This window comes from Suricata suricatta, chromosome 16, assembly GCF_006229205.1.
Source record: "Suricata suricatta isolate VVHF042 chromosome 16, meerkat_22Aug2017_6uvM2_HiC, whole genome shotgun sequence".
Classification (NCBI taxonomy): domain Eukaryota; kingdom Metazoa; phylum Chordata; class Mammalia; order Carnivora; family Herpestidae; genus Suricata; species Suricata suricatta.
The window spans coordinates 27,674,380-27,698,711 of NC_043715.1; the positions used below are offsets into that span (position 1 = coordinate 27,674,380).

Below are 24,332 nucleotides of genomic sequence, written 5' to 3' on the forward strand. Positions count from 1 at the left end.
AGGGGGTCTTCAGACAGCTGGGAAAGGCCTCTTCCCCCTCCAATCACTGAAGGCCTTGAGCTTCAGGATGGTGGCAGTGAGGGCGTGGGTGCGGGTAGCTGCAGGGACTCTAAGCACTCATGCTGAGCTCAGGGCTCGGCCACTGTTACCCACTCAGGTTAGAGGCCCATCTGACCACCTAGGGTGCTTGTTACAAAGACAGATCTCCCGTCCATGATTCCTTAGCGGTGGACTGATACTCATGGTAGAGATCTGGGGGCTACATTTTGCCCAACACTGACCTGGGGTATCTCTGACAGCTATGTCCCAGGGACATGAGGACGTGTAACAGGGGGAAAGGCAATGGATGCTCTCAGCCAGGATATGTGAGCTGTGCCCAGGAAGCCTCCAGAGTCCTATCCAATTGGACATTCCGGAGAAGGAAGGTGTTCCAGTGGCATGAGGTAATAGAATCATAGACATTTAGAATCTCAGAAACACAAGCTCTTATTCATAATGGAGTAAAAGAATCTTAAAATAATAGAGTTGCAGGGTGCCTGGTTGGCTCAGACGGTACAGCATGGGACTTTTGGTCTCAGGAGTGTGAGTTCAAGCCCCATAGTGGGCATGGAGCCTACTTAAAATAGTAGTAGTAGTAGTAATAATAATAATAATAATAATAATAGTAATTAGAATGCATTAGCAGTAGAGCTTAACAGTTAAGAATAAGTTGTATTAAGAGTTTAACTTCTTTAAAAATTTTTTTTTAATGTTTATTTAGTTTTGAGAGAGAGAGACAGTGTGAGCAGTGGAGGGGCAGAGACAGAGGGAAACACAGAATCCAAAGCAGTCAGCACAGAGTCTGACGCGGGGTTCGAACTCATGGACTGAGATCGTAACCTGAGCCTAAGTCAGATGCTTAACCAACTGAGCCCTCCAGGCGCCCCAGAGTTTAACTTCTTTACTTCATTAGCTGAATAACCGACATTGAGTTACTTCATCTCTCTGAGCTTCTGTTTCCTCCTTCCTTAGATGGGCGTACTAGTAAGTGTAATATAATGTTCTCCAGCACTGTTGTGAATGCATGAGTCAGAGTGTTTAAAGGGCATGGCATTGAGTCTGATACATGCTAACGGTCCCGAAGCTCTTATCATTGCCAAGGTCATAGGATCTTAGAACCTATGTGATCATAGAGATTATCTAGTGAGTCCGGTGGCCATGCAGTAACTCCCAGAGGAGAGGAATCAATAAAGAAAGAAACCGTTCCTGTTCTAGGCTCCCTTGGTCCAGCCTCTTCTCTCAACCTCGCCATGGTGGGGGCTCCCCAGCCGAGGGAGGAGATCCAGCAGCCACCAAGGAGGTTTGGAGGTCCAGCTCCTAGAGACCATCCACACCTGAGAGCATTATCTTTCTTTGTTTACTGAAGCTGCCTTGCACAGCTCACATGGGTAGTGTCCATGGGCACCAGCAGGCTCAGCCGAGGGAGCAGGGCTGCGTCCTCCCTCCCCTTGCTCTCATATTTAATCAAACCAGTATTCAAAATATGATTCTGGGAGATTATATTGGGAGATTTGTGGGAGGCTTTTGGTGGGGGCCGCGACGGTGGAAACAGATTGCCATAGGGGGCCCAAGGCTGGGATGATTGGAGGCTCAGAGGTACCTTTCTCAGGCCTCTTCACTCGGACTCCTGGAGCTTACACCCCCCACCCCCACCCCCGCGCTGGAGCAGACGGTGCGCCAGGATGCAGAACTAGATCATTCTGGTATATTACAGCTGGGGAGACTGAGAGGGGAAAGGGCTTGTCCACAGCCACGGCCAAGTAGCCAAGGTTTAGAGAAACGAAAGCTCTTTCTGGGATTCCAGCCACTCTTTGTCGCCCTTCCTACACCCACTGTCTTCAGCCAGGATCCGATCCAGATCCACGCTGGGATCCTGGGCAGCCCTGGGCTTCAGTCTGGCGCTCTGGGTTGGGGGAGGTGAGGAGAAACTAGGCCTCACAGGTAGGAGCTGGGGAGACAACTTCCTGAGTTCCTGAGTGGGAAGCAGGCCAATCCAGGTGGCCCTCCCTGTTGCAAAAAAGGCTGATGGCTGCAAGCAGAGTGTAGGGGAGGCCTCCCTTCTCCCGGTGTGTGTGTGTGGGGGGGGTGCGGGAATCCTGCACAAGGGATCAGCCACAGGACCTGGGACTTAGTGCCTCTCTGCTCTCTGGCCTTCAGTTCTGTCTCGGGGTGTATCGGTGTGGCGCTAAGGGTCCCTCTCCCCTCCACAAAATGGCTCACGGAGCCTATGCCCAGCTGGAGGCCCTAGGAAGATGCTTCTGCGGACTTTGCAGCCTCTGGAGGGGTCTACCTGGCCCCCCAGGAGGGGGTGGGGTCGAGAGCGCCTTGAAAGAAACCTCCAGCTAATGCTCTTTATTACAAGCGTTAATCCCGCAAAGCCGACTGGAAATAATGTTTATCTTTTCGCAGTTTAATTTCCCGGACCCTAAGCCGCGGGTCAGTGAGGGCGACTGGAGGTCCCTGGGGAGGCTGGGGGTAGGAGCAGCTGTTGCCCAGAAGCAAAGCGAAAGCAGGGAAGGGATCACGGTGGGGCGGGGGTAATCGAGGGAAAGGATCATGTACCGGCCAGAGGCATTGGCCTTGGTGGAAAGCTGGGGGTCCGCTCTCCACCACTGATTCCATGTGACCCTGAGCCAGTCCCCTGCCCTTCCATTTGGCCTCAGTTTGCTCATCTGGGGAAGAGGTTTGTCCTTTGTTATTTATGATCTCTAAAGCCCCTTCCGACCCCGGTGGTCATTTTATAAAAAAAGAAGACAAGGTGGGGGCTGGGAGGGGGCCTGCCTCCTGTTCCCAGTTCTTCCAACCGCTCTTTCTCTGCAGCCTCGGAGAAGTTTGACAATCTTCCCCCCACCCGCTTTGGATGAGGTGATGCAGTGAGGGGGGGCGCTGCTTCCCGCCCCAGAATTCAGTGCCAGGCGCTGATTTGGAAGCCGCCATCCGGCCTTGGCCGGGGCTGGAGCCCAGCGGTCTAGACGCAGCTCCCCAGTATCAGGTCCTTGCGCGCACACCATGGCTCCCCTTCTCCTGACTTCCCGCCCACATCAGCTCCCCGCAGCTCCCCTTTAGGGCCCAGTCCCGGGTTCACCTCCCTCTCTCCCCGTGAGCAGCGGCCAGCGCACACTGGCTGGTTCCAGCCAAGGCCACCAGGCCACTCAGGCCGGGCGCCAGCTACTTTCCATCTCTCCTCCCTCAGCCGCAACTCCAGACGCGGCACGCCGCGGGGCACCAAGTCCCTTTCCTTGCCCGTCGGCTCCCATTGGTTGGCCTGTACCGGAAGTGATTGCCTACCCTGGATTAAACGGAAAGATTATCTCCTCTGGCCTCCTAGGGACCCAGCAAGCTGTCACACTTTGCCATTTGTCGGATGGGAGGAGAGCGGGGATCCCAGCTGCGAGCCACTAGGGACAGCCAAGGTGGTCCCCATTGCACCTCCTCTCAATACACTAAAATCCAAGTACGAGCCAGGAAACAAACGCAGCTTCCAAATATCCTGACGGCTCCCGCACCTCCGACCTCACCATCGCTGCCCCCCTACAGCCGGGCTCGAGGAAGCGCAGGGAGTCACCCCTGCTCCATGAGTTAGGTACACTGTAGCTTAGGCAGACTGGGAGTTAGACGCCTCGGCCTCTGCCTTAACCTCGCCAGGCTCCCTCTTTGCTGTGAAAGGGACTGAGGGCTGCAGCTCACGCTGCCCTGTCCCCAGATCCCTGGCCACATTCCATCCCCCCTCCATCCTGGCCTCTCCAAGCGCCCCTGGCACAGACACGCCACACGGGTTGGGTTTGATCTGATTATTTTTGAGGACACAAGGAATAGGGACGGGGAGAAGACAAAGGTGGCCCTTAGGGACCAGGTCAGCGCTGAAGTTACACAGTGAAAGGGGGCTGGGTGGGGGTGAGCGAGAGAAGGAGTTGCTGCAGACCCTGAATCCAAGAGGAGGGAGGCCGACTCGGCATCCCGAGTGGGTGTCCAGGGCAGACTTGCCCGGCTGTCCCACCCGCCCCCCTCAGGTGCCCTGCGCCCCCACCTCCTCCAGCGGGTCTGACGAGATGCAGGGGCCACCTGCCACTCCAGGCTCCGCGTGCAAGAAGAGCCGGTATAAGGGTTTCTGTGTGTCTGTCTCTTAGGCGAAGCGAGAGCCCCCAGTCCCTGGCAAGGTCTCCCAGCTTCCGAGCGTGGAGGTGAGTTCAAAGAGTAGGGCGTATTTTCAAGATTCTCCTGCAAATCGCAGCCATTGCGCTAACCTGCTGAGAGAGGAAAGGTTGATTAAAACCCGAAGGCCGCTTGGTGCCGTTTCCCGGGAAATCGAAGGTCGGTGGTGTCTCATCCAAAGGGAATCAAAGGTCTAGAGGCAATTTGCTTGCTAGAAGGAACATTCGGACCCCGTTATGTGCAAATTCAAATAACAGTGTAACCCAATTTTCTAAGCCAGTAGCTAATCCTGAGAAAAATTACTACAAAGAGCGGAGTCTGACAGTAATTGCTGGAGGCTGCCTGATGCTTGGGGAATGTCCCTTTGTGGGGTGCGATTCCCTTCTGCCAGGCACAGCCAGAGAACCAGCCAGGGGCACGAGACACTGATTGGCAGTCACACCCGGCTTCGACCAAGCTCTTGGGGGCGAGTGCTCTCCAGGGACAGCACCAACCTTTGGCTACACTCCCCAGGGGGTTTAGTGGGCCGAAGGCTGGGCTCTGGTTGGACTTCAGCTCTGGCCTTAAACCAAGAGCATGTATCTGGACTGTCCCCTCAGCCTTCTTGGAAAGCCCTGGTTCCTGCCCAGCCCTAGCAAACTCCCGGTGCAAGCACAGCAGGGGGGCAGCTGGCCTCCAGCAGGAGGCGGGCAGGGGACAAGGGTGTCTGTGCCAGAAGGCCATAATGTAGCCCACCTGGCACATTTGGCAGAACATTAAACACCGGGTGCAGAGGTCTAGGTTGTCTATCTCTCCAGTGACTTGCTAAGTGTAGGTTTAAGTTACTGTCTCACTCTGACTTCTTACTACTAAGTTTTAAAAGGAGGAGGAACTAGCACTTTTATTTCTAAACTGCTGTTTCACGGAGCGCTGTGGGACAATCACGCTACAGGTCCCAACGTGGCCGCGCCCCAGAGGCAGACAGAGAGGCGGAATAGTGGCTGGCCAGCCCCTTGGGCAGCACTGTCTTTCGGGCAGACACACCCAGCGCCTAGGGACCCACTACCTTCTGCTCCGGACGGGTACTGGCACCGCCCCGCAGGCTCCCTCCGCCGCGGGCAGGGCGCACAGTTCACCGGCAGCCGCTGCAGGGCGAACGGCTGGTTTCCGAAGGCTTTGGCTACGCGGGAAGACTCTTCGCACACCGAGTCCCTGGGGACCGCGGGTCGCCCGCCGGAACCCGGAGGCTGTCCTGGAATCAGATGGCACTCAGGACTTCGTGGCCTGGGAGGGGTGGGTGTTACACCTTCGACAGCGCTGGCCGCCGCAGTGCGCGCCAGGGACCAGATGCGCGGTTTCTCGCTGCTGCACGCGTAGTGCATGGTCAACGTCGGGCCCCCGGGCTCCGCCCGGAGGAAGTCAGCTTCTCCCGACCCGGGGGGCTCAATGAATGAGAAGGAGCGCGCCGCCAGGCCGCCCTCCCGCCGCTCCAGCCGGGCCTCTCGGGCTGCGGCGGCGGCGTAGGGCGCGGGCAGCGCCTGAGCGTCTTTATGGAACTCAGCCAGCCTGTCCTTAGCTGTGGCCACCGCCTCCACTTCCTCGGCCTCCTCCTCCTCCTCCTCCTCTTCCTCCAGGTCCTCCAGGTCACTCAGCCGGAGCCCTCGAGCCTCCTGGCTTGCAGAAGCATCTGCAGGAAATCAGGACGGAGTGAGAAAAGCCCCAGGCCCCAAGGGAAATCCGCGGGAGAGGGGGGGGTGGTGCCCACCCGGGAGAAGCTTTTAGCGAGAAGGCACTGCACTCCAGGCGTGTATTCACCAGGCTGGCCTAACCGTCTCTTACAGTTGCCCCAGCGCTCCTGCTGGCCCCTGGGAAAGAATTTAGGCCCTAGTCCTGCCCCCAGTCCTTGGAAGACTCCTCTCCGATGCAAAGAAATTAGGCTTTTGCCTGCCTAAGACCGGGATCTCAGTTTCTCCACCGTGAAACCATTCAACCAGCCAACACCCAAGGGGACAGTTTTTCCTCCAATTTCAGCACCCACAGGTAGCTGGTGTGTATTGTTTAACTCAGCAAATATTTATGGGGTGCCATCTATAGGCCAGACGTCCTTGAGGCACTTGGGTATTAGGAATTTACCGAATACAGCCGTCAGTAAGGCACTTTCTGGAGGAGCTGATGTTCTGGAAGGGGCAGACAGATCCCGAGCACCTTCTCATCGTGATAAATACGGGCAGAGGAAATACAACAGGCCGACGTGATAGAAAGTAACTGGGGAGCTAAGGGAAGTCGGGTGGCCAAGGGAGCCTTTGTCCAGCCCGCACTTTAGAAGTCAAGCAGAAGCCAGTTATGTAGGGAATCCCAGGCAGAGGGAACGAGGTGAGCAAAGGCCCAGAGGTGTGAGTGGGGAGGCGGAGGGGAGGAAGGCAAGTGCAAGGGTAAGTAAGGGAGCGCCTCCAAAAAAGCTGTTCTACAAGGCAGCCCGTTTAAGTGCCACCAGCCTGCTCTCCAGCTGGGAAAACTGAAAGGTGGGGTGGTCAATGTCCCGGGTACCTTTGGCATCGCCCCCATTTAGGCAGCCCAGGGCCTCCTCTGCTCCACTCTCAGCCCTCCTCTCCTCCCCGCCTTTGTTCTTGGGCGCCCACGTCATCTTGTTCTCCTTCTTGAGGCGCCGGCGTGCGTTGGCGAACCAGGTGGACACCTGGGTGAGGGTCATCTTGGTGATGATGGCCAGCATGATCTTCTCGCCCTTGGTGGGGTAGGGGTTCTTGCGGTGCTCGTTCAGCCAGGCCTTGAGCGTGCTCGTGGTCTCCCGGGTGGCGTTCTTCCGGCGTCCAGTGCCATTCAACTCCACTGCTCCATACCTGGGGGGTGGGGGGGAAGATCCTGGCTCACAGTTCTGGGTCTGTTCCCAGATGGGCCCTAAGGCGGGAGAGGGGGAAGGACTGGTAACGCAGCTACCGAGGCACCCCATGCCTTACCGGTCATACTGGTACTGCCCCAGAGTCGGCTCATAGGGGTAATAGGCTCCCGCTTGTGCCAGACCAGGTGTAAAGTTCCCTGTGGCCTCTTTAAATTCGTACTGTGAATTCTGGTGGGGGTGGGGTGGGAAGAGAGAATTCAGGACTAGGTTTGGAGAAGAGGCGGTATAGTTGCTAAGGGTATGACCTCTGGAGTCCAGCTGGGTTCAGGTCCCAGTCTTGCCACGCCTACTGGCTATGAGATCCTGGGCACAGTCATTTACTCTGTGCCTTGGTTTCCCCTTGGTCACTGGGAATAACAACGGTACCTCTAGGGCAGTGAAGACGAGCACTGGGCGGAATTCCTGGCAGAATAAGCAGTGGTTAACGACAAGCCCTAATTATTACTGTTACTACCTGTGACTCCTCCCCACCCCCTCCCCACCAGCTGGGGAACTCCCTCCCCCCTTCAGGAGCTATTCTCTAACCCTTTGTATTTTTGTGACTTTGGGCAAGGTATTTGAACCCTCTTCATTTCAGTTTCCTCATCTGTAAACTGAGGCTTCCCCCCTCACAAATGAATGTTTTGTAATCAGATGTCTTGTAATCAGAATGGAGTTGGGCAAAGCCTAAACATGCTGTAAAGATGTGTTCCCCCCCCCCCTATTTACAATCCCACCCATTTCCCTTCCTCCTAGTTCACCTCCTTCCTACATTCTCCCCGGAGATGTCCCACTGGATTTCACCCGCGGCTGTAATGTTCCTGCCACCAGGCCGGATGGGTTTTGGCGCACAGACCCAGGCTCTACCAGTGTACTCACCAGCGCCCCGTACAGCGCGGGCGGCTCTGGGCTGTAGGGCAGGTAGCCTGGGTAGCTCTGGGCAGCTGCGGCGGCCGCGTACGGGGCTCCGTAGATGCCCAAGGCCGCGCCCAGCTCGGGCCGCGCACTGCCCAGCAGCCGACCGTCGTAGGGTGCACAGCAGAGAGCAGCCGCCGGGGTGGAGCCCGAGGCCACGTCTGGGACGGAGCGCGGGGCGGATTCGCAGCAAGTGGCGCTGGAACTTGCAGACACCAGAAACTATGGGGGTGAGAGAGGCGCACGGGAGGTCAGAGCGCGGCGCCTCAGGCTGGCGGGAGCCAGCGGCAGAAGAGCCGGAGCACTCCCTCATTCAACATTAACTAAGTGCCACCCAGAGCTGAGCGAGCCTTCTGCTGAGATGGGAATTATCTGAACACCTGATTTATCCAACTGCCCTTATAGATACTTCTAAAACGTTGCTAAGGCTCCGGAGTCCCAGGGGTCCCAGTGGTCCAGGCGATGGCACGTTCTGAAACCCGAATTACAGAAGCCAAACTCATCTTCTTCCCTCGCCCACCCCTCCTCTGCCCCCCATCACAGGATCTTACAAAGGCAGAGCTAGAAGGTAGCCTTAGAGACCACCATCAGGTCTCAGTCTGGCTCCCTTTTTATAGATAGGGCATGAGCACCGGGGAGACTTGTCCAGGATCAGGAAGCAGGTCAGAGGTCACGTTGGGACTAGACCCCACAAGCTAGGCAGAAACTGGAGAACAGTGGTGGGTGTCCCCAGAATTTACCCAGGAAATCCTTGTCACTGCACAACACCGACCGTAATCTGGAAAATCAAAGGAACCAGAAGCGGAGAGCTTGGACCCAGTCAAAGAAGAGAGAGAATAAGAAGAGAAGTCAACAAGCAAACAACTGAAAAACGGTGAGATGGACCCTCGGGTCACCAGAAGGCTAGATCTCAGAGATCCCACCCACCTGCATAGTGCATGGTTAGTGCCCAAGTTTTGGGTCACACGATTTTCCAGCTTGCACCGGGTTGGGGCAGGGGGGGGGGAGTGGAAGGTTGTCGGCCAGAGGTTGGGGGTGTAGGAGGGGACTGTGGTACATTCCCTGGTTTCTGCTCCCTCTGGCTTCCCTGGAGACTCTACGAAAGGAGGGCGATCGGCGGCAGGCGCGTGCACTGGGCACCCCCTCCTCTGAGCCAGCCCCCATCTCCCGTGGAGGCACTTCTTACCTGGGGAGCGCTGCCGTAAGGGTGTCCAAAGTGCGGGAAGGACATGGTGGCTGGCCCTGGCCCTCCTCCTTCTTCCCTTGCGAGTTCCCGCCTTAGCCCGGCGATTCTGAGCCTCCAGCCGTGCGCCGCTTCCGTGCTTTACACGGCTGCTGGTGCCCAGTGCCCGGTCCTCTGCACGCTTGGCACGACTGGAGGCAGAGCCGAGGGCAGTCCAGCTGCCGAGCCCTGCGCTCCAGAAGGCGCCCCTCCGGCCCGCGTGGTCCGGAAGACAGAAGGGCCCATGGATGGGCAAGGAAAGGGAGAGGATGCAGGTTCCCAAAGTCGCGCGGTGGCGAGGCAAGGTGAGGCGCGGCGCCGGGCTGTGAGGCTTCAGAGGTGTCCCAGTCCAAGGTGGCCAGAGGCTCAATGTGACGTCACGGTAATCCCGGGCCGCCAGGCGGGCCCCCGGGCCCTGGGGCCCCGGGCCACCAAGCGTGCCAAGCGCAGCCAGCCCGTGCGCGCGCACACACTCTCACCCACGCTCACACTTGTTCCGGGAGGTTTGTGCAGATGGTGAGGAACGTCAAAGACCCTGACCCTCTCTGTTTGGCGCTGGATCCTACCCCTTTTCGCCTTAAACTCACGCGCGCACGCGCGCGCGCGCACACACACAGTCTCTCCAAATTACCCGGGAGAAGTAGGAGAAACGCCTCCCTCTGTGCCGCGCAGGCCCCGGGCGCTGCGCGTTTACCTCCTCCCCTGCGGCCCGGAGGAGGAGAGAAGCAAGCCGGGCGGCGAGGGGGGAGAGAATACAAAAGAAGAGATAGGAGGAAAAAAAAAGAGGAGAAAAGTGGGGGAGAAAAGCTAGAGGGAGAAGGAGGAGGGGAGAGGAGAGAGATGAGTCTAAGCGAACAGAGGCGCGCGGGGGAGGGGAGGGAACTGGGGTGGGCAAAGGTAGGGCGGAGGTTGAAAGCAGGCAGGTGGAGGAAGGCGACGGCTCGGGGGACTAGCCTCCAGCCTGGCTCCCCCGCCCCTTCGCTGCAGGAAAGTTTCTGTTCTCGCCAGAGGTCTTGCCCTGGTTGGGGCCGCCGCAGGAAAGCGGCGGTGGTGCCCACTGGCCTGCCCGTCTTTGTGCTTCGGAATCTGGGCCCCACCTCGGCCTCCCCAGGACTCTAGTTAGATTTCAGGCTCTCTGAGGCTTGGTCTTTGCCTGGGTCTCGACCCAGGGGCTTCAGTGCAACCTCTGGCCTTCGAACAGAGCGAATAGCGCCCCCTCGAGGCCAAGATTCTGTTGCGCTTGGACTCGGCCCGGAAACCCGCTAAGTCTGACCCTTGGCATCCGCAGACAGCTGGCGAACACCCCTGGGCATCTCCTCCGAAGGCAACGCTTGGTTGCTTCCTGCGCACTGACCGCTGTGTCCACGGGGGAGCCGGGGAGCCCCAGGAAGGTGCGGGGGACGAGCTGCAGCCGCTGCGCTCCGCTGGGGGTGGCGCTGGCGAGCCGCGGTTCAGCGCGCCAGGACAGGCCCAAGTCCAGCGCTCCGCCGCGACGCCGGGTTGGGCCCAGGGACCTGACCACCCCTCTCTATCCCAGGGGTCCTTAAAGGGGCGCTGATGGACGGAGGAGCTCGTTCGTGCCCGGGAGGGGGCTTCGTGCTCCAGGCCTGGCCGGGGACCAGCGGCTGCCAGTTCGTGAGCACTGTAGATTCAGCACACTCAAAGGCTCAATCCCCTAGGCCAGGACCCCCAGGCCAGGAGCTTACTCACCAAGGGCCTCCAACCCGCGACGTTAGGGGGTGGAGGGGTAGGTGGGGGAAGAATAGCGGAGGGGGAGGGGCGTCCAGTCTAATGCAGGGAGGTCCTCTGGGTGGGGGATGTATATCCGAGTGGAACTCAGGCTTTGGGGCTTGCAGGCCAGAAACCTCAGAAAGTCTCCCTATCACTCACAGGGTTACAAAAAACGCGCTCCCAGGTCCTCTCTGCACCTTCCCTGAGGAATCCAGGGGGTTGGTTCAAGGGCCCAGTTTTATTTTCTAGCTGAAACGCAAGAGCCTGTGGCTCAGATATTAGGGACAACCTGGGATTTTGCTTTCCTCTGGACTCTTGCCAAGGGAGCTGTTAAGCCCCAAAGCTACTACCTCTTTGGAACAACATCAGCTCGCCCACCTCCCCAAACAGATTCTGCTAAACGGCAATGCAGGAAGGAAGCCGCCAACCACAGACTCCTCAGCCTGGGATGATTATTTTGAGAACAGGCTCCATTCTAAATACTAACGAGCCCAGCCCAGCCAGGTTGCCAGGCTGCCGAGTGTCCGTTACCTTGGAGAAACCTTGCGTTCAACCCGGTAAACTCCCAGTTAGAAAAAGAATTATAGCCATCGCCAGATTGATTTAGTGATAACAATTCCACGTAATAGATAGATCCCTTGATTTTTCAAAATGCACTTTGGAGCCATCCACACATTTGCAGCTTGGATACATCTAGGCTTTTTTTTTTTTTTTTTAAGTAAGCATTGGAGAAAATTCATTCAATTAGTCCCCTGGGAAGGATTACTGCTAATTAATTAATTGCAAACATTTCCAGAGGGAAGGTATGTCAATTGTAAAGTAATAAAATTAGATAGTTGAAATACTTACTCAGCAACTTTGATTGCCCATTCGTTCCTAAGCAGATTTTTTTTTTTTTTAATGACAGGAAAACGGGGATGGTGGTGAAGAAAAAGCATTAGTTCTGTCCCCTGGCGATCTGGTTGCGAAGGAGAAGCTCCCATATAGAATGCATTGATTTTTAGCTGATTTATAAGACCTTTGCGATATCAATGCTGTATGCTAGGCCTCCAGGCCTATCTCTTGTCTTTGCTCTCTAGGATTAGAGAAAACCAACAAGAGTTTTCAAGAGAAAAATAAAAAAAAAAAAAAAAGAGGAAGAACAGTGGTGAAGTAAATTGGAAGGTAAGGCGATGAAGGTCCCTCCGTGCTTTTCTTCTTATGTAGAGAAGACAAACAAACAAAAAAAGCTGGTCTTTGATTTGGCATCTTTCTATTGTCTTAAAGTTACTTTACAGTATCAGAGTACCTTGGGCATGGAGGTTGCCACTTCCTGGCATGGGGGCCCTGGATTTCTTATTTCTTTCTATTGCTACACCCCCTGCAAGCCTACCAGATACCCCTGCGATTTGATTGTGACCACTGCCAGCATTAGGTCGGGCCCCCAACAAATAGTTCTTAGGCAGTGCATTCTCAGCCCATGATTTTCAGAGCCTCACACCAAAACAGAGCCTGATTCAGGGAAGTGGCCATGGAAAATGCTCTCCTCCCGCAAGGGTGACAGACACTCACTCTGGCAGCTGAAGGCTCTGGCTTTTCATTGCTTTGTTTAGCACTGTTTAATTTAGTTTGGGGAAAAATGTCCAATTGTGTGTATGTGTGTGAATTTCAACCGAAGCAAGGAGGCAAACCTATGAAATGCAGATCCCCCCTGTTATAGCTAAGGGAGGGGGCATTCCGCCCAAAGTATTTCATACAAACGGTACAGATTCTTTTGTTGTGCTACGCAGTATGGCCCAGTATTTCCTTTAGCTGCTCATTAAAACAAATAGGAATAAATAGTCAAAAGCCTGTTTGGAGCAGGGAGAGCCCTCATCCGCTCTGTTTATTTGAAGTTCATGGTGCTTTGCTTTAAATTCACTGAAGGTCCTGAGCAGACAGGGAAAAGGATGTATCTTGGAGCGAGAAAACAGACTCTTAACTACAGAGAACAAACCAGTGGTTAGCAGGGGGGAGGTGGCTGGGGGAGGGGGACACAGGTGAGGTGGGCATTGAGGAAGGCACTTGTGAGGAGCACCGGGTGATGTATAGGACTGTTGAATCACCTTACAGCATGCCTGAAACTACTATTACACTGTGTGTTAACTGACATTAAAATAAAAACTCTTAAAAAGGATATGTTTTTGACAATAAACTCAAATGCAGCCCATACTCGCACACACACAGATCTTATTGGATTATTTGGGGTTAAGCATCTGTCATTTCCTAATATTTTGTAAAGACAGCAGATTTTTACAAGGGGCGGGGGTGAATAACAACCCGGAAATGCCCCAAATCAAGTTCAAACGCCTCGAATCACAGATGGGATGTGTAAGTGTATGGACACAACAACGTGGACAAAAATGTGCTATGTTCTATTTTTTCGGTATGGATTTTTTTTTTTTTTAGTGACTGTTTTTGAACGGAGAAGGATGAAATGTTCTCAAATCTATGCATGAATGAGGAGGTGCATCTGGACAGATGCATCTATAATTTATACTGATCAGTCACCGCAGGTCTACCGGAGGAAAGCCGAAATGAACACTAATTGTTCTGACGGAAGAAATGTGCATGGCATCTGATTGGGAAATGCAGGGAGCCCCTGCCTGGCCTGAATACATATTGTCAACAGCAACCTTGGCACCAGGAGGAAAAAATAAAAAGGCAATAATTCCCAGATGAGGGTGGTGAGGTCATTTGTCAAGAAGGTGGCAAATAGAATGAATTTCTGAATAAAGTTAAGAAGCAATGACACTCAATGCAGAGGTCCTGGTGTGTCCACAAGCCAGGTCCACACCTGAGCATAGTCAAAAGTCATAGCTTGTAGATAATAAAATTCCTTTGCATTCGTAGCATGCTTGGGAGCTGTCCTAAACGTCTCAGCTTTATCTATTATAAGGCTTAGGGTAAGGAGATTGGAGAAGTGAGAAGCAAATCCAAGATCACATAAGCCAGTAGATGATGACTGAGAGGGGGAAGGGAATTCAGACCCCCCGACTTTGGGTCTTTCCACAAGACCATATTTCAAACACACATAAAGGCAGACACAGCCAGGAGATGCAGTGAACTCCAGCCGGACTCTGAGAATTCATCTGTCGTGTCCTGGGGTAACGTGGTGTGATTTAGCAGGGAAAATGCCTAAAGAGGTGTGCTACACGCAAACAAATTCTGAATCTTTACTACATGCTTTTCTCTCAGCCTGTATTTATGAAAGCACTTACAGAATATTGTGGGAGTTTTCGAAATTTGATGTGGATCATTAATTAAAATGGAAAACAGCAAGCACACTCAGCTGTGACTGAAAAGGATATAAACCAAAATAACCACAAAAACACTCCAGAAAATCCAGCCAAGTTCAGGTCTATATCCACACTGATTTAAAAAGAAGAAAAAAAAGAATGGAATTTAGTTATAACTACTGTCAGGGCGGAATATATATATATATACACACACACATATATATATATATATATATATATGTAAGAATATATATTATTTTTTTAAGCTTTGCTTTTGCCTCAGTGGGGGGGGGTGCATTAACTTCTTGATTGCAAAGCATGTTTTATATATAGAAAGTCTTGATTATTTTTATCCTGTGGATGGTAACATCATTCTAATGATAAGCTTGAGGCTTCTTGTGTTTTCAAGGAGTTAAAATGGAAAGTAAACAACAGATGGGTGGGTTAGAAAACCAGAGAACAGCTTAAATTTTTTTTAATGTTTTTATTTACTTTTGAGATGGGGTGGAGGGTAGGGCAGAGAGAGGAGGGCACAGAAGATCCTAAGCAGGCTCCGTGCTGACAGCAGAGTGCCCAATGCAGGGCTTGAACCCTTGAACCAGGAGATGGTGACCTGAGCCAGAGTTGGAAGCTTAACTGACTGAGCCATCCAGGCACCCCAGAGAATAGCTGTTGAAGACAAGGTCTAAGGGAAAGAAATGCATGTAAGAAATAAGCATCTGAAAAGGATCACATGTTAGGATCCGCTGGGCTAAGGTGCCACGGCCTTTCCCCTTCTGTGACAGGGCCTAGGGGTGGTCTTGAGTGTACAGTTAGGGGATAGACTCGTGGCCCGGACAAATGAGAAAGGCTGCCGCCGCAATGCTGACTCCGATGACAGCCAGGGACTGTGCAGAACTGGCACACAGCTCTCTGACTGGGACACCGCAACCAGGCAGGAGATAAGGACAAGCTTTGGTTTTTCTTCCCCCTAAAGGATTTTCATTCCTGGAGACTTTTAAGGCTTCAATTAAACCATGTGCTGCTTCAAGCCACATGCATGCTTGTCCTCATAGTGACGTTTCCCAGTTTTCTCTTTCACTGCGGCTTCTCCTACTTTTAACGGTGAACATTAGAACCGGCCAGGAGCCTTCTTTCTCGTGCCACCTGGGGCCCCCACTTTAGGGAAGCTGAGACCATTTGTGATGTCACATGCCGGCCACGGTAATTTACGGCAAATATTCACAAATCAATAAAAATATGGGAAGTATATCATTTTTAAAGGGGGAAAAAAAAAGAGAAACACATGAGACATGCCCATTAAGGGCAAAACCGTTCTAATACCTGCATGTCTGCTTGGTTCTGCAATTAAAAACATTCTGGCAATAAATCTCTTTACAGTCTCTTTTAATGCTTTTAACTTTCCTGAAGGTTCAAACTGGTATCCCAAAAATGTGCCAGGACTTTCACAAGGTATTTTATAGACTCATAAATAAATCCGGCAATTAATCTATGCTATATTTCTTTCATATTTGATGACAATTTATTATAGCATTCACCGATTCGGTGCACAAACACTCTAATGCACTTAAAATCGGATTTCAAACCAAACATTTTATGGGAAAATATAGTATTGATCATCCATTTGAAGATATCATGAGGATGATTCATAACCTGCCGTAAGAAAAGATCTCATGAGGCTCTTACAAATGAGTGGGGTGGTGGAAAAAGTCTATTCATAAAACCAGAGCAATTGGATCTGTTCCTCTTGTTTTCTTCATCTCTCTTTGAGTCTTCCAGCGCTGATTACTTTTGCATGTTGCCGTTTCGTAAGAAAAATCTCCTTCTATAACATTTTTCATAGTGACAGAAGTTACGGAATTTGGGAGTGAAAATTTTTCTATTGCAATGTTCTGTTGCAATTCTGGCTACAGGAGGATTTTCAAGGGCAATCGAGATGATCCTGATATGTTGGAGTCAATGCTACGGCATGGCCCCCATCACACTGGTTGTCCTTGACACATGGCCGTGGTCCTAAGCAATCTTGTGCTCCTGATAATCCACAGTCCTAACGTACTATGTAACTGGTAGCATATCTCTGTGCACACACCGAACGGGGCTCCAGTGAGGACAGAAGCAACTCCGAGGGTCCTGTCCCTTCCGCGTAGCACACAGGCCTGTCGAAGAAGAGCAGCGTCTATCATTTATTCAACAGACACATACTGAATGTGTATTAAATCCTGGGCATGATTCTAGGAGGCGAGGGTTCAGCACTGAACTAAAAACTTTCCTGCCTACATGCAGGCTACCTTCTAAGGAGTTAAAGGACTTCATGACACCTTGAAATCAATTGTTGCTAGAGAAATGTGCATTTCGTGGTCAACGAGGCAACTAAAATCTCTGAACCCGTGGGGTTTAGAGTTTAATGACCAGCTGAAATTAGATTTCACTTGTTTCATGTTATAGAGGCTGGAGCCTGTGCGTTTACCTTGCCTGGCATAGTGGGACTCAGGTTGCTGGCTGCAAAGTGCTGAGAGAACCACACCTTTCAGATACTTCATTGTGGACATAATACCGTTTCAAGAAATAACCACCTTTCTTAACATGTAGCTGATCTGAGCTGCTTCGTTTCTTGTCTATTTGTGTGGTTGGGTCCCCTTACCCTTTGATGCTTGTTATACAATACCACGTATCTGCAGAGACATGAACAACAACAACAACAAAATCAAGGCAGCCAGATAGGTGTCTTGGTCTTTTGGACACTAACACGTAGAATTCTCAGTTGCTGTTTTTCACAGCTGAGAGTAGGGTCATGTATATAATGTCTGAACAACTAGGAGACTACGGCTCAGAGATACCGATTCATGGGGATAAAGGGATGGAACACAGCTGGGCTGGAACTTTAGGATTTCAGTGACTCAGTTGGTTCAAATCTACCCACATTACTGGCTAACGCATTATACATTCGTAACATGCTGTCTCTCATTTTCTCAACCACACTGGGGATTAAATAGGTAGGTTTTCTTATTCTCTTTCCACAGATGAGCAACTGGGGGTCAGAGGGATGAAGCCACTGGCTGAGGTGACATAGCTGATTAGCATTTGAGATAACCCCCTAAGAGCCATTGGGTCTTTGAATGGCTGCTGGTCAATTTATGGGCCCCAGGACCTTTTTTTATTTTAATTAAAAAAATTTTTTTAATGTTCATTTATTTTTGAGAGAGACAGAGTCAGAGTGCGAGCAGGAGAGGGGCAGAGAGAGAGGGAGACACAGAATCCGAAGCAGGCTCCAGGTGCTGAGCTGTTAGCACAGAGCCCGATGCAGGGGCTTGAACTCACAGGCTGAGATCATGACCTGAGCCGAAGTCTGGTGCTCAATGGGCTGAGCCACCCAGGTGCCCCGAGGGCCCAGGACCTTTTGCAAGAAAACATCAAGTCTGACCTTGGTGCTCCATACAGGCTTTGGGAAGTATGGCCTGGCAGGTCTTGCCATCTCTGGGATGGTGACGCCTTGTTCTTTCATTTTGGTTTTGGGATTGGATTTCCCCTAGGATTTTTAAGCCCCACACGCCTCTGTTTTCTGGTGGCTCCGGTTGGCTCTGACCACGAGCTCAGAAGAGGAAGTCACCATGTTCACAGCAATCACACAGGCATGATGCCGACAACAATGCAGACCATCAACAATAATCAATCCATCAACAGGACCTTGGCGTGAGTCTTCTTGCCTTCTTTTCTGAAAGCGTCTGTCCCAAAGCTGGCTCGTGAGATCTTTCAGAAGGGTGCCTAGCTTTGCTCCAGGCACAAAGTGCTTTGAGTCCGTGGAGATGGGAGCATTGAACCCACTATCTTGTGGTGGAGGGAAAATGGACTTGACAGAGACAGCATGAAATACATGAGCAGGATTAGACTGTCAGTGTAGACCAGAGAACATAAACCATTTCCTGTACCACTCTCCAGCTCAAGGGCAGGGGCAGAGCAGAGGGGAAGCCTGCAACTATAATTATGAAATATAAATTTATACATATATAGAGGGAAAGGCTGAGAGTAGATGTTAACCACTAAAACTCCTTTTACATTATAAACACTGCAGGGATATGGAACAGCAGCGTGGGGATTAAGGACATCTTTTTGCTTTGGGACTAATTTATTACTCTAGATTATGCAGTTAACAGCGAAAGGAAAAATTGATACGTTGTTTTTCTGTAAAAGTTAAATGTAAGTAATGGGAGGGTCCTACTCTTAGCTTTAAACACTGATGATGGAGAATAAGGTGGCCAAGAGCTGACGAGAGCAAACACTGTTAGGAGACAGTGCTGGGACCTAGCCTGAATCTCCCACTGATCACCCAGGAGGGGTTTGGGCACGTCTATCTGCCTCTGGAGCCTCAGTGTACCCACCTGAGAAATGGAGAGCTTGAGCACAGTGATCTACAAAGGACTCTCGGGCTTACATCTTTATGGGAATCGGGTCACACTTCCTTTTCCAGGACTCTAAAATTCCCCTGATGCCTTCTAAGACTCTCTGGAAAGTTCTCTTTGTCATGGATGGTGCATCAGAATCTTTTGAGCATCTTTAAAAACCCACACATCCTCAGCCTCACCCCATGAGATTCTGAGCAGGCCTGCAGCAAGGCCTGGATGTTTGTATTTCAAGAAAAATATATCATAAAAGGAGAATATGAACCTGGTAAAAAGCCAAACTACCTGTGGGAGAAATGATGGATTGTCTGACTGATATCCACCTGCTGCCTCTTCCTTCAGCTCCTGATGTTGTCTGGGGTGGCCGTGTGGAGTCATGGCACTTGCTCCTGGCTTTCTAGCATCTTTTGCTGGGGGTGAGGGTGGGGAGCAGGGAGAAGAGTATACCACGTGAACCAATTTTGGTTAAGAAGGCTTAGAGGATGGGACGCCCGTGTGGCTCAGTCGGTTGAGTCTCTGACTTCAACTCAGGTCGTGATCTCACGGTCCGTGGGTTTGAGCCCCGTGTCTTCGAGCCCTGTATCAGGCTCTGTGCTGACAGCTCAGAGCCTGGAGCCTGCTTCCGATTCTGTGTCTCCCTCTCCCTCCGCCTCTCCTGCTCTGTGTCTCTCTGTCTCAAAAACATTAAAAAAAAATTTTTTTTTAAAAAAGGCTTAGAGGAAATCTGTGTGGAGGATTCTGGGAGAGCGCTTATTTTTATGATAAAAGAGGTCCCAAGCAGGGAGGCCCCGCCCCGCCTTTTGAGTCAGTGAACACGGATGTGATGATCGAAGAGGCAACATTCCTTCATTCATTGGTTCCACGCATGTTTACCGAGTGTTTACTCTGCACCAAGTGGGATTCTAAGGTGCTGGGAGGCCGCTGTAAACCGACAAAACCGCATCCTCATCGCACTGACGCGGTGGAGCACAAGAGGGACAATGCGCAAGGCAGGCGGGTACAATAGAGAAATGGTCGATGAAGATGCAAGTAAGTAAATGAATAATGAAGCAAGGACGAGGAGTTTCCAGGAGCAGAAGGCTGAGGCGATCGCACAGAAGTAGGCCTGGTATCAGGGAGCCAATAAACCCCCGGCTCCCGGCTTCTCGTTTATGTCAGACAAATAAACTGGTTTTGTTTAAGTCTCTGTTAATTGAGTTTTCTATTACTTACAGCTGAATGAATTCCTAAGACAGAGTGGTGGGGGTGCAAGAGACACACAAGTCATCTGATTATTTCATCCTCGCTCTCCAGAGGCGTGGACGCCTAACAGTTTCCTGGCTGCCTTCCAGAAATGTCCTACGTTAATACAAGCCATACAAACATAAGCTGTATATACAACCTCTCGCAGCCCCTCTCTCCGTCCCTCCCCGCTCTCTCTGTCTACACAGCACACACCCCCCCACACGTGATGAATGACCCTATAGCACCGTGACTGAGGGCCTGTGCCATGTGGCGATGAAACACAAGCTGCCTGCGTTGTAGCTCCGCCCCTTACCAGCCCTATTATCTGGAACAGGTGTCTCAGTCCTTGGTCTTCAACCTTCCCATCAGTAAAATGGGGATAAGAAGCCTACCACATAGTTTCCTTCTGAGGATTTAATAAATTCCTATGTAAACCCTGGTACCTCGCCACCACCCAGAAGCGTTAGCCCTGTCGCGTACAATGAGCACCATTGGGCTCACTTAATGATCTATGGTGCATCCCTCAACAGGCATGTAGATATTTCTCCTGTTTTGCCACCTGGGTAGTACTTCTCAGTGTAGAGAAGATCTGTATATTTTTTCCTCTAAACACCCAGGGGCCTTCTTGAGGGAGGACCATGTCTGAAAAGACCCGTGTGCGCTCAGAGCTGGCTCACAGCAGAAGGAGGATCCTCTGAGATTGGCCTTCTTTTCTTCTTTGTTAGCTTTCCTTTTACACGGCTCACTCTCTCCTGCTTGCTCACCTCTCCCCGTATCCGTACACTTTCCCCTTTCGTTCGGTGCAGGGCCAGGCACGCTCACTGGGCAGCATTTCTGATACATCCTACTTCAACATTTAAGAGCTTGATCTTTGTAGACTTTTCTCCCATGAGGCTGCATGTCTTTAGGGAGGGCTAAAAAAAAAAAAAAAAGGAAACAAACCCCATAAGTCCGCTTTGTACAGAGCCAATGATAGCTAATTTGGTGGCATTCATCCTAAGGAGGGTGTATAACACGTAGTCCAATGGGGGGCACAGACGTGAAATAAATCAGATAATAAGAACACAACATGTTAAGTGCAAAGGAAGAGAGTTAGTATAATGAGCAATGGGGGTAACGAATCTTAACTAACCGCTCCTTGTAGCTGTGTGCAGAAGATCAAGAAATAATCTGGCTGTGGCAGACAAGCCGAGTTTTTAATGGGAGGAGGAGGGGGCATTTCAGGTAAGAGAGGAAATGGCATATGCAGAACTGTGCAAGGAGTATCTGGGGATCTTAATAAGAGAGATGGGAGGGAACGAATGGGGTGCAGCCAGAGAAAGCGATCAGGGGTAGACGAAGCAGGAGGTTGGTGATTGGTGCCACTGGGTTCTGGCAGTGTGATGCAAAACTATGCTGATGAGATGTAGAAACTTCTAGAAACCTATTTCTTGCCCAGGCCCATACTCTCGGCTGCTTCTCTGTCTCACCCACCCCCCTGTACCATTTCACAGGGTTCTAAAAGAAAATAGGTGAAGTTGCTGGATTTGAGGGCGAAATACAGAAAATACAGACAAATAGTGATGGGTGATGGGAAGGCTGAAGATGGGGTGTTTTTGTCTTAAAGGTGGGTTAACACCTGTTAGTCAAGATTCTTTTGGTTACTGCGACAGATGGATGCTGTCTCAGTGAAGTGGGGCTGAAAGGTAAAAGGGAAGTAGGATATAGACATCCAAACATGAGGAGACACATTTAGACATTGAGAGCAAGAGGCTTGGGGGAATTTCCCTCCAGGGGCTGCCATTAAGAAGTCTTGGCCTCCAACATTATTTCTTTTAATAAGTGCCATATTCCTAAGAAAGAGGGGTGGGGGAAGAGAGAATATTTAATTGGTCCATTTCTAGTCCAGTATCTTTGTGGCTGGACCAATCAGCTCTGGGTCAGGGGGACCTATTGTGAGCCAAGCAGTCCCCCTCCCCCCTCAACCCAACATGGTGGATCAAAGAGTCAATTAGGGCAACCCCACAAATGAAGCCAAGCTGTGCTCCATTCAGTGCTGGGAACAGGGCAGTTAGAGCTACCCCTTCTGGATCTAGGCCCTAAGAAACTTGGACTTCATAATTTACGAAGGCAACAGGGAGCCAACAAATCCATTCAGTGCACATGAAATATTTCAAGTGAGACACAAGGGACCTGAAGCAGGTCTTAGAGAAGATGGATTTACATCTGGCAATAAAATCCCAACTCCAGTAACCTTTGCACTTAGGTCTGGATTTTGTCTGGATCTTAAAGCTTTTATAAGTGTTTAAGAGCATGAACTCTGCAAGGATTGGAATTTCTCTTACCTTCTCTCCCTCCAGAGATTGGGCTGCCAAGATGAGGTTGGGGGCCCTATTACCTTTCCATCTCCTGGGCTTGGAACTCTTTGCCTTGAAGGTGTTTCATCTCTGTCCATGGATGGAGTTGGCTCCATGGCCTCTTGAGCAATGTACTTAAACTTGCCGAGCTCCAGTGTTATCCCCTGTGAAGTGGAGGCGTTCCTACCAACTTCATAGGATTGTCATGAGTGCAAGATCCAAAACATATTTGCGTGGATTTTGTAAAGTAACGCATGAGTGAAGGCAACTATTTTGTGATCTTGGTAGATGGAGTTTGGTTTTGGAGGTAGAAACACATTACTTTGGGTCCCAGCTCTGGCTTGGGAAAGTCACCTTGCCTCTCTGAACCAGGGTTACCTCATCTATAAACCTGGGATATCAGTGCCCATCTCGTGGTGTTATTGTGGGGGTGAAATGCACGCAAATGGTCTTGTAAGGGTCTGAGCACAGGTCAAGGCACAGCACATGATAATTGTCCCTACAGCCCACGAAAGTGTTTAAGAAGCCAAAAAAACATTCATGCGGGACGCAAGTCTCTCCAGGGACTAAGAGGGCTTTGGAGTCCTTATCTGTGGTAGAGTTTCTAGTGCTCACCTATACACGCTTCTTCTTTCCTTCCTGGGCATGTTGGCTATGCAGAACACTTCCAAACCTCCTTACAGTTAGACTGGGCCACCGAAATAGGAATAATGTGAGTCTCCTATAGGCAGAGGAGATGAGAAGTCTCTGTAGGAGATGCCCATTTTTCTGTGCCCACAAATGTGCAGAACTCGTGCTGACATGGGAGAGCCATCAGATGTCGGAGTCACCACCTAGAGAGCAGTTGGCTCTGAAATCCTCAGCCCTGTAGCAAACCTTGCACAAGTTAAGCCTTTGAAGTTTGGGAGATGTTTGCAACTGAAGCATCCTAACTAATATACTATTTTGTTGCTTATGATCTATGTGATCTCGGGCAAGTAATCTGAGTCTCTATTTGTTTATCTGTAAAACAGGATTGATACTAGCATTGAGTTACAAGGTTGTGAAAGGAGAGGGACGCATGAAAAATGCTTAGCTCTGGCTTTGGCACACAGAATACATTCAGTGAACAGTGGTGGTAGTGAGGACGAGAGTGTAGTGGTAGCATGGTGATGGCGATGATGCTCGAGATTCGGAAGCTGGGAGGTGGTAACTGGATTCAAATCCTTCTCTGTAAGCAGAAGAACACGCGTAATTTCCCATTCTGGGGGGTGGGCGAGAACCTTCTCTGGCCCAGGCTGGTCTGTGGTGAATTGTGTTATGAGATGCTTGTCTAGACAACCTCCCGGCCTCTATATAAAAGGGTAAAAACAATAACATTCTTTGGAAAGCTATTCAGTAGAGAGGACAGCCAAGCAAGTATACTTCTATTTTCAGTGCCGTTAGTTACTTTTCTCGTTTGACAAGAATGAGAAGCCTGGCATCGTGCTGAACGCTTACTCTGTAGGGAAGGCGGTGTGTGCCTTCAGAGAGCTTATAGTCCATTCGGTGCATATCATAATTCCACTGAGCGACATAAAGACAAGAATATACGTCTCGTGTCTACACTCCCACTTTGCCAAAACACTGGCATGTATGTGGCGTGATGTCATGGGAAGAGCTTGGGCTTTGTGGACAGAGGGAAGAGCCCAAACGCCAGCTCTGCCATTTTCTTGCCATGCCTTTGGGCAAAATTCTTAACCTGTTGGCCTTAACTTCTTTATGTTTAAAAAGAGGGAAATAATTGCTATTAGGTTTTGAGAATTAATTATAATATGTGTGACACCCCTTGGGCAGAGCTTAGCATTCAGTAGGTGCCTGATAAATATTAGCACTTCCTTGAGATTCTACGTTATTCTGTACTCCCAACACCTGGACCATAAAAATTGCTTTACGTGTATTTATGGAATGGCAGGCAGAGATAATTATTGTCCACAGTAAAGTACTTTTGGGGGGAAATACTTGCGATGGTAGTTGAAATATTTGTATATTTCAAATCCATTAGTTTATACAATTTTTTAACATTTATTTATTTTTGAAGGAGAGACAGAGACTGAGTGGGAAGGGGCAGAGAAAAAGGGAGACACAGAATCTGAAGCAGGCTCCAGGCTCTGAGCTGTCAGCACAGAGCCCGGCACAGAGCCCGACGTGGGGTTCGAACCCATG

The 24,332-nt window shown here is 50.9% G+C and overlaps 1 protein-coding gene across 2 annotated transcripts; it reads right to left on the bottom strand.

Annotated features, from left to right (window-relative positions):
- Positions 1-4,050: 4,050 nt before the first annotated feature.
- On the bottom strand, positions 4,051-9,751 carry IRX6 (iroquois homeobox 6). Of its 2 annotated transcripts, none has more exons than XM_029925703.1 (6): positions 9,168-9,751; positions 7,946-8,203; positions 7,146-7,255; positions 6,718-7,028; positions 5,237-5,857; positions 4,051-4,283 (listed from the first exon to the last, which is right to left on the bottom strand). In XM_029925703.1, exons 1-6 carry the CDS (start codon positions 9,210-9,212, stop codon positions 4,279-4,281), a joined length of 1,350 nt encoding a protein of 449 aa, XP_029781563.1. In that variant the 5' UTR covers positions 9,213-9,751; the 3' UTR covers positions 4,051-4,278. The 2 variants fall into 2 exon arrangements, with proteins under 2 accessions (XP_029781563.1, XP_029781562.1); XM_029925702.1 differs by having other exon boundaries at positions 4,051-4,286.
- Positions 9,752-24,332: the final 14,581 nt, after the last annotated feature.